The 10,369-nt window shown below is 36.9% G+C and overlaps 1 protein-coding gene across 1 annotated transcript in view; it reads right to left on the bottom strand.

Moving 5' to 3' along the window:
* Nucleotides 1–3,397: 3,397 nt before the first annotated feature.
* The window catches only part of MYBL1 (MYB proto-oncogene like 1), a 44,836-nt gene continuing 37,864 nt past the window's right edge, over nt 3,398–10,369 (bottom strand). The window contains exons 13-16 of the mRNA XM_013006856.3: nt 8,201–8,317; nt 8,008–8,112; nt 7,398–7,577; nt 3,398–5,991 (exon numbers count right to left, since the gene is read on the bottom strand). Of these exons, the coding sequence (XP_012862310.3) occupies nt 5,863–5,991; nt 7,398–7,577; nt 8,008–8,112; nt 8,201–8,317 (531 nt within the window). The 3' untranslated portion in view covers nt 3,398–5,862. The remainder of the gene's footprint in view (nt 5,992–7,397; nt 7,578–8,007; nt 8,113–8,200; nt 8,318–10,369) is intronic.

Below are 10,369 nucleotides of genomic sequence, written 5' to 3'. Positions count from 1 at the left end.
GCTTCCCTGGGGCTGCATTGCAGCTCATGTGCGCCTCTACCCTATCCTGCTTGCTCCCTTCCTTGGGGTTCATCATAAGGGTAGTAAATTTCCTTTCACATGCATTTCCATTTGAGTCTATTTCAGGGGAATCCAAAACTTAAGAAGTCTGGCCCTCTGTTCCACATGAGCCTCCTCTGTAGCATTCTCCACCTCCCCGAAAAGTCTCCCTTCTTTAGCCACCCTTGCCATGAGTCTTTGAATCTGGAACGCTTGCTCCAGCATGAAGCCTTCCCATTTTTATGTTCCTCCCCAGTTTTTTTTTACCTATTTATACCATGTCCACCAATCTGTCAGAACTCAGGTTTTTTTTCTTCAGATGAAAACAGAATAGATCAGAGTTCTTTGTCACAACCGCTCATGAACTTGTATGTCTTTCCTTCGTAGCATTTAGACTTACACTATCTCTTTGCTCCAAGTTTCACCAGGCAAACAGCGTCTGTCTGTGTCTGCTCTCCATTGTATCACATATACTAGTGTTTCACATAGAACCAAGTAGTGTGCAAATGCTGGACACGCAGCGGTGAGCAATACAAAGTCTCTGGTCTCAAAGAACTTACAATCCACTGAGAATGATAAGATTTTTCTTTTTAACCCAATAGAAGCCCTTTTTCTGACTATTTAGTTAATGAAAGTGAACGTGTTCAGTAAACTGGAGAGAGGCCTACTAGCCTGCAAGCACTGGGTGAACAGGCAACATTGGGCATGAAGAATATGCATCCAGCAGGTCTATGTGGTATATACATAGCCCAAAGAAATATTTATTTATTTCAAGTGGTTTAGTATAAATATACTTTACCAGAAGAAATAATCCAAGAACAAATACTAAGAAGTTAATAGCTAATCACTTTAGATTCAGATGAGGAAACATATTAATGGAATAGCGTGAAGAATAATTCATTACATTCTCCTCTTGGCATTCCCCTCTCACTACCACCACTACCTCCCACTACTACCCACCCAACCTATGCTTAATTTTGTAAAAAACATATTGTTGGCACATAATGGGTAGAAAAACATACATAGCAGAGCTTGAAATTTCACAAACGGAGCATATCCATGAAGCCTGCACCCAGACCAAGAAATAGGGCATTATAACACTCACGAAATTACTGGGGTTCTTCCAGCCCCACCCCAACCCGAGTCACCACTCTGTTGGTTTCTAACAGCATAGATTCATATTGTCAGGTTTTGTAATTTTCTATAAGTGGAATCATATACAAATACACATTCTATTGTGTCCATAGGAATCAACTCAAATGCAGTGTAGAAGACCAACTCAGCATTTACTGCGTGAACCTGGACAAGCCTCTTATCCGTGGCTTATTTTCATATTAACATTAATGGATTATAACGTGTTTATTTCATAGGGTCACTGTGACAATTGGACAAGATAATGTATGTAAAGGATTCAGTGCAGTACATACCAAAGGAATACTGGATGGTTTACAACCAAGAAAGGTGTGTGTCAGGGCTGTCTCCTCTCACCATATATGCTCAATCTGTCTGCTGAGCAAAAATCAGAGAAGCTGGATTATATGAAAAAAGAATGCAGCTTAATAGGATTGGAGGAGGGTTTATTAACAACCTGCAATATGCAGATGACACAACCTTGTTTGCTGAAAGTGAAGACTTGAAGCACTTGCTAACGAAGATCAGGGGCTGTAGTCTTCAATGTGGATTACGACTCAATGTAAAGAAAACCAGAGTCCTCACAACTGGACCAGTTGGTAACGTCAGACAAATGGAGAAAAGATTGAAGTTGTCAAGGATTTTGTCTTGCTTGGGTCCATAATCAATGCCTGTGGATGCAGCAGTCAAGAGATCAAACAATGCATTGCATTGGGTAAACCTGCTACACAAGACCTCTTAAAAGTATTGAAAAGCAAGATGTTACTTTGAGGACTAAGGTGCACCTGCCCCAAACTAGGGTATTTTCAATTGCCTCATACGCCTTTGAAAGTTGGAAGACCAACATTGAACAAGGAAGGCCAAAGAATGAATGCATTTGAATTATGATGCTGGTGAAGAACATTTAAAATGCGGTGGACTACTAAAAGAACAAACAAATCTGTTTTGGAGAAAGTCCAGCCAGACATGTGACCAGGAGAGACCGGTCCCTGGAAAAGGATCATGCTTGAGAAAGCAGAGGAGCAGGCAGTGAAAAGAGGGAGACCCTTGATGAGATGAACTGGCACACTGGGCTCATGTGCGTGAAGATGGCACAGGACTGGGCGGTGTTCGTTCTGTTGTACATCGGGTCGGTATGAGTTGGCACCTAACAACAGACCTCGATGACTAGAACAGACAACACAGAGTCATGCCAGGTCTTAAAATAGGAGACAATGACCAGGTCTGAATGTGTATTTCATTTATTTCTGCTCTCATAAAAAGAATGAGTGTTGTTCCCTGGCAGTTAATATTTCACACCCAGCTGACTGGTTCTACCTATCAGTCTCATGTCTAGAAACAACACCTTGATCTTTTTAGCTAATAAAGGGTTCTATTCTTTGGTAGCAGTATTTTTTGGCTTACTCTTGCATAACAGGAAATTCAGCTACTTGATTCATCTGACTTTATTCATCTCTTTCACTAGAGTATCAGCTTTTTTTATTTTAATCCAAAAAAGCTTGGACATATTTATCATATGTAGTCCCCCTGGCAGTTATATCCTGGTTTCACATGTCAGTCTTGTAAATTTGGGACAAGTCTTTTACTGAAAGGTAAATTCATTTGTAGTGTGCTAATCCACCCTGTCTCCGGGCATAGAAGGCTAACAGTAAAGTCTGGAGAGTGATGAATTCACTAAGGCAATGGAACACTGTAGCCCTGGCTGAATGATCAGTCATTGCCCAGGTGAAACAGCTACCAGTGTCACTGTGAAGTTTCCTGACATGTGTATGGAATGGAGAACAGATGATTAGTCCAATAAGGCAGTGGCCTTTTGTAGGCCATGAGTTGGAGATTTCAACAGAGTGGTGAGGGATGGGCAGATGAGCCAGTGGGTCAGAGAACGGACAGCAATAATACCACTAAGAAAGAGAACAAAGAAAAGGCAGGAAAGAAAATGTACTTTGGGTTTGTTGCAGTGAAGGTATCAGCAAAACAGTCATAAGAAAAGATCTACAGGGCAGTTGAAATTATGACTTTGAAAAGGACTCAATAAAGAGGTCAAATGGTATCAATACCCCCCCCCAAAAAAAAAAACCCAAACCCAAAACATATAAAGGGAGTTTTGAGGGAGAAAAAGGAGAAAAGGGGCCTCAGAACAGAACCTTTATTAGAGCCCAAATGTACTCAAACAAGACCATAAAACCCCAAAACATTTTCTCCTAAAATGAAAGGAACAACGCCCAAGCAGCTTGTACACGGATGCTTTATTTTGGATGTTAACATACATCAGCATGGTATGCAAGATTCTCTTAAAATAATTTCCCCAATATACCAAATCCTCAACATAGTCAGAGGAATTGCTACATGAATATGAAAGCAACAAACTGGGGTGTGCCGCATGTGTAGTCAGTGTCTATGCAAGTACGGCTGCTATGCAAATGTCTGGCACCTTTACAACATACGGGAAGGAATGCAAGTAATACAACAGTATAAAAGATGACTTAAGATGTCCGACATGTTTCAGACTACTGGACAGTTCAACCAATACCAATACTAATATGTTCCATGTTCAATAAGCCCAGGTTCATCTGCAATATATTACATTTGGGATAAGTTAATGCTCAAGAAACACTAAACTTTCAAAAAATATATAGCACTTCCAAAATATTCTACCTTGGTGTTGAGGGACTGCATATGTCCTAACCAACTAAGGGCTTCATTAAGAAAAAGAAATCCAACAAAAGAACCATTATAGACTATCAGCTCAAGGTAACTGAAATGATCCAGGAAGATTTTGCTACAATCACTGGTTTCATAAAGTGAAATTTCTGTGAGGAGTTCATTAATTAGGAAGCAATCAATCAACAGAGTTAACAAACGCTGCTCAGCAGATTCAAATTGGTTTACCAATTTGTTATCAATAAGGCATAATCTTAGTACAACACATCCTCCCTTCTCACTACATAAAATATGCAAAAATTAGCAGGTGGATTTAAATAGCTTAAAGTCTTTGTAGATCTACTGCTCAAGAGCTAGGCATTAGCATCCTTGGTATTTCAGTTTCTAGTAACATAAAAACAGAACCAATCATCTGAAGCTGTTTTTATTTTGTTTTAGCATATGCCAGAATGTGCTTGGGAATGGCTGATTCCATTAGGTTAACTTGAGAACTTGCTATTATCTGCCTTTTATCTTTACACACAGAGCAAGTGCTGGTCGCTCTTCCCTCCTCTCATAGCAGCAAGCCGAATCTGCTATTTTCTATAGCAGCACACTTCAGGAGTGGAGAGGGAGAGAGTGTGTCAATTATAAATAATAACAACTACAGTGTACAATTTTATCTACCTGTCAGTGTCTAAATTGACAGCACACCATTATACGTCTCAAAGAATTTCATATCTACCACAAAAGCAAAGAAGAGACATTCTTTCAAGAAGAAATAGGTGCAAACACCTAAAACGGGCAACTGAAGCAATGGTTGCAACCTGTAGAGAAACATGGAACATTTATAAAAGGACAAAATATCTTTATAAATAAAAAATAATGTTCTCTACTCCTGGAACATTGAGTAAATATAATAAATTTCTAAGTGCAGGCTGTTTTTAGGGACCAAGAAACCATATTATTTTTTTAAACAAAATAATTGCAAAATTTTTCAAACACATACACAAATCACTGGATTAATTTATATGACCCTTCCCAATATAATTTAAAAAGAAAATATTAAATTATTATTTAGTACATTTTTAGAACTACTTTATAACCAACATGATTTAAAGGGCATAGTGCAATATTTAGGCAGATGTGACCTACAGTATAGATATTGTACTCTTTGCAGCTATAACTTACTACTGTTTCATACTTAAAAAATTAAAATCTTTCTTTACCACGTTAGCTGTAACAACAGGAAACAAGACTGGCTTCTAAACGCCCTATATACATATATGTATATATATTTGTATATATAAATACCTACATTTAAGCTTTAAAAATGAAAATAAATTATAAAAACAGACTTCTTTCCAATTTACAGAGTTTCCCTGCTCCTACATACTGTACAATACATTCAATAAAACTCTCAGCTTTCTGAGATTTATGAAGAAAATACTGACTCTGTACTAGTAAGGGAAAAACCCTTTTCGATTCTTTCTGTTTTCAGTACCATGCTCAAATAAATATATTTAACACTGTAGTTCATTTTACTGCTTTTGAAAAATACCAAAAATAAGTAGTGCAACTTCCTATCCTTACTTTAAATTCATTTTCACTGTGTTTCTTTGCACACGCCAGCCGAAGTAAATCAGTTCACGGGCAAAAGTACTTTGTAAAATCACATGTGCTTCCCATACAAAGACTAGTTTCAGAAATCATTACATATTACAACAGAAGGTAGCATCAAGAGAATAATGACATGTAACTCATGAAGAAAATATGTGAAATTTTACTTTTAGAAAATCTATGAACATTCTAATATTATTTTCCCTGTCTTATTCTTTAAAAATATTAAAAATATATTTATTTTTAAAATAACTTATTAAATTGTCTACCCCTTACTTCAGTGGCTTAGCTTCTTGCCTATCAAGTTAAAAAAAAATCAAACCATTTAGGACTGTATTAAAACTGTAAGAACAATTGACAAAAAATTCATTGCAACCTAATTTAGCGTAGAAATAGTACGGAAGTAGGGTATTTCATCCATCCTCGTAACAGTTACAGTATTAGAGCTCTGGACGTGCTGCTGGTAGCCGTGTAACTACTCAGGTATCTTCTTGCTTGTTCCGTCATAATAAGTTGGTCTTCTGTCTTCCCATAAACCACTGTTTCCCATTCACAATTTGACTAGGAAGGAAATATTAAAAGTGACGTGAACGTTTCAATAACTACCCTACTAGTTCACACTCGACTTTTAAACGTGTGTTATTTTGCTATTTCTACACTCGATGAGATGGACTGGCACAGTGGCTGCCACAGCGGGCTCGACCGTGAGCCCTGGAGGGGGATGGGGCCGGGCAGGGTTTCACACGGCTGTTGAGTCTGACCCACTTGGCAGCACATAATGACTGTTCACAGGCCTTTCTCTGCAGAGGGCTTATTAGTTTCGTCCCAAAGCCAAATGAGTAAATCTTAATATGGGGAGGGGTGTGTGTGAGGGGAGGGGTGTTGCCCTTCATTGCATCAGGATTCTTGAAAAAAAAAAAAAAGATGGAAATACTTTCAAAAGTGATACTTTACATCATGCACATTAGGAAATATATTCATAACACAAAATCAAGTTTATTTCATTTGTTCTCTTCCCTTATCTGTGAGGTTAGGTCATTCTATTATAGGCATGAACTGCTTTGCAATAAATTTTCCTGAACAGTCCTTTGTTAATTATATGCTAGCAACTCTGATCATTTTATAGGGATTAAGATGTGCATCTTGAAAGCAGTAGTTCAAGCCAGCGGGGAGTAGACCATGTTGGGTTGGCAAAGATGCTTTCAGGGAGCGCCTGCTTACATGTTTGGGGATCCCAGTGCTTCAGCTACTGTGATATAAAGGGGAAATGTTCTGCTCAGTGAGCTATCAAAATGTCTGAGATAAACTCTCAGTATAGTAAGAAAATGTCCCAGCCTTCATTTCCAGCTATACTGGGTACATCACAGCTAGAAAAGAAGATTTTGTTTTACAATTCTTGAGCCAAAAAGTTCACTAGAAATCATACTACCAATAAAATCATGCTGAAATAGCTTCCAACCACTTACCCTTTTATAATAGCAAATTAAGACTAAATATATTTATTATAGAAGAAGAGGTGCCAGAAGATTGATATAGGTTTTAAGAAAATAATAGTGATTAAGAAAATCACTAGTAGAGTCTTTGGCTACAAGTTAGTTTTAATTACTTAGTTTATATGTGCCCTGATATATGAGTCTCTCAAAAATCCGAATCTAGTTTGAGTAACGAAATAATGGTAATTGTTTTGCTAGAGTTAATTTCAAGGAGTCTTAGTGTTGTTGTGGCTCAGCATTTTGGCTGCTAACTGAAAGACAGACTACTTCCACAGAGACGGACAGCTTTGTTTCGAAGCCCTACGGGGGAGTTCTACTCTCTCCTACAGTCTCCATGAGTCAGAATCGACTCGACGGCAAGGGGGATGGTCAAATTTGGATTTAAAAGACAAATATAATTTGTGGTCAGTAAATCCAAAGTTAAATTTAATGAACAACAACAAAACTCACTAAAAGAAATGCATAAATCCATACCTGAAGATTCTTTTCCAATTTGACCACTTTAGAAGTGGTAGGGTTTGGTTTCTTTTTAGTAAGTGTACATGTTTTGTTGGTTGAATTTATATCTTGTTTTTCAGGAGTCAAGTTGCACCTATTGTCATGTATTTCCAATAATGGTATCATTAATAAAGATGTTGTAAATATATTTTCTGACTAAGGGAGAGAGAGAAAAAAAAGAGGAAAATAAAATACCTAACTCAAAAGTGAAGACAAATAGGACTATGGAGTAAGTGGTAATGGAAGCCCTGCTCCTTTCCCTCCAAAAAAATCTTTTGGCTCTTATGAAATGCTGGTAATATAATATTTAATATCTTGGAAATTAAGGTTAGCACTGAATTTTGAGGTTTTGAGAACTGCCATTTTTGATATCATACCTAAGAGGGTGAACTTCCGTCAAAACACAACAAATATAAAAAATAAGCATATAAGTAAAATACTCTATAGTTAATCATGTCTCTTCTGAATTAGGCAGAATGGTACCGAAGGAACTCCATCTCTAAGGAACTGGTCACACAATGAATAAAAGACAAAAACCCAGACTTAAAGCAACCATTGCATTAAAAAGAACCGTTTCTTGACAAACCTGCATGTCTGAAGTGTCCTCAGTTAAGAGCTGAGTATCTGGTTCTTCTTTATCCCAATGGTCTAAAACTAGTGATTTTCTGACTTTCTTCACAGAAGCAGTGCGCTAGAATGAACAATGTACAATAGGAACATTATGGCAGAGTAGCCTGGACAAAAGGAGACTTTCGTTAACTATAATACTAAAAGAGCACCTCTTGCTTGCAGCTTTTATAAGCAGGTTCGTCTTCCTGTTTCAGGAATATGTCTGTTCCAGTTTCTTCTTTTAACACTTCCCGGATATCTTCTTCCAAGAAGGCAAGTGGCTGTGACTAAATCATTTTTTAAAAGATTTTATAAAAAATATTATAGTGGTCTCTTTCACCCCAAATATAGAAAATCCTTCTTTTATATTTTTCTCCCCACATATAGTAAGCCTTTCTTTTATATTTTTCCATTATTGGCAGAATTTTTGCCTGGTCACTATAAATATATAAATTGAATTATATCACTCAGTTTAATGCAAACATAATAGTGTCTAATGCAAGCATTGGAGTGTGGTACCTTTATTCTACGTTACTACACAAAAACCTTCCTGCTTCAATGATGATCTTTAGAATCCGTTAATAGGAAAGAAAGAATAGACCAGAAGAAACAGATGGTACATGGCTAACACTGCTAACAACTCTGAAAGGGACCACACAGTGGGAGACCCTCAATAAAGTGGGGGAGAAATATGGAAAACTCAAACTCATAAAACAGACCAGGTTTACTGAGAGAGACTGGTGGGCCCCTCAAGACTATGGTCCTTAGTCATTCTGACTAATTTTCATGATTCAATTTTCAGCTAAACACGAGATAGGCCTATAAATAACACCAGGGAGCTACACACTCCTCGAGCAATAAATATGAGCTCAATAAGGCAATCTTTGTCCAGGAATAAAGCTCAGACAATAGAAAGGAACAGGAAACAAAGGACGTAGGAAGAGCACTGTTGTTACATTGTGGGGATTACGATTCATGTTACAAAACAAATTGCATATCAATTATTGAATGAGAAACTAAATTGCTCTGAAAACTTTCACCTAAATTACAATAAAAATTTAAAAAGAAAAAAAAGAGTATTTCTTTATCATTTTCCTTTAAAAATTATGACAAACTGGGAATGCTCTAGCTCATATTTTACATATAATGTGCTTATTATATAGCATGTAATTTCCTAGTTAACGAGTGTCTCTTACCACTCAGGCTAGAAGTAATGACCATGAATATCCCCAGCCTTTAGCTTAGCTCTCAAACAGTACTCAGGAAGGAAATGCATTATGTCTGTGTCTGTGTATGTTTGCTCTTAAATGTGGACTTAGTCTCAAAATAGTATTAATCTACTTTCGATCAACTAGTTAAGCATATGTAACTCAAGACATTTGAAAAATTACATAAAATTGACTCCTAGCATTTACTTGCTTTTCAAAGAAAGACAAAGTTCCAGAGAATGGCGAGCTATTGTACAGTGTGCAGTAAAATTTAGCTTAACAGGCAGCACTTGATGGCCAGCACCTTGTGTTCCCAGCCAGCAAGGTCAGGGGGCATACCCCTCAGATATAAGTGACATTTCACAGCACTTCAAAAACTTTAGAAACGAATTTTTAAAGTATTCTCATTTGGAGCCTGAAACATACAGTAATGACAATGCATGTTTAGTGAGTGTGTCTGTGTATTTTCCCAAGAGATTTTAAGGATTACAATCTACCACAGTGGTTGATTAAGTGTACCTAAAAAAAATCTGGAATTCACCTAAGAGAACACAAATGTGTTATGCTTCTAGAGTAGTGGCTCAGACGTAGGTGAGTTGATTCACAAACAAGAATTATTCTTTTAATTGTCCTAATGGGATAAAACAAAAACTGCTGCATCTAATACTTTATGGGCTTAATCCTACCATAGTTAATGGAGATTTATATTTTATGGACCTGGTTTTTAGTCCTTTGAGTATATTGTATTAGACATTGGAAGAATCAATATCTACCAAAAAGACTACAGATATTTCAGACGTATTTAAGCTGTAAAATTCCAAAGTCAACCTTCACAGAGTGCATTTGATTTCAAGGCAGACACATTACAATGCTTCACGAGTAGCACAATAGTGGGTGTTCAGTAACTAATCAAAAGAAGATAAAAAAGAGAAATGAAACACCCGCTTTCCATAGAGATACATATCTATACTTATATTTATATGTATCTATAAATATTTTTAGAAACTTTTATTACTAAATAATTACCTTCCTTTTATCTTAAATTACAGATGAAAAGTATGTTTTGCACTCCTAAAGGCCAACAGTCCTAGAACTAACTACAAGGTTTTCTTTCTTGTTGTGTTTTGTTTT

Source organism: Echinops telfairi, unplaced genomic scaffold, assembly GCF_000313985.2.
Source record: "Echinops telfairi isolate 266 unplaced genomic scaffold, ASM31398v2 ScPeMD7_1;HRSCAF=3_0, whole genome shotgun sequence".
Lineage (NCBI taxonomy): Eukaryota > Metazoa > Chordata > Mammalia > Afrosoricida > Tenrecidae > Echinops > Echinops telfairi.
The sequence above is the reverse complement of the archived record's forward strand: the minus strand, read 5'-3'. Positions and strand labels throughout refer to the sequence as shown.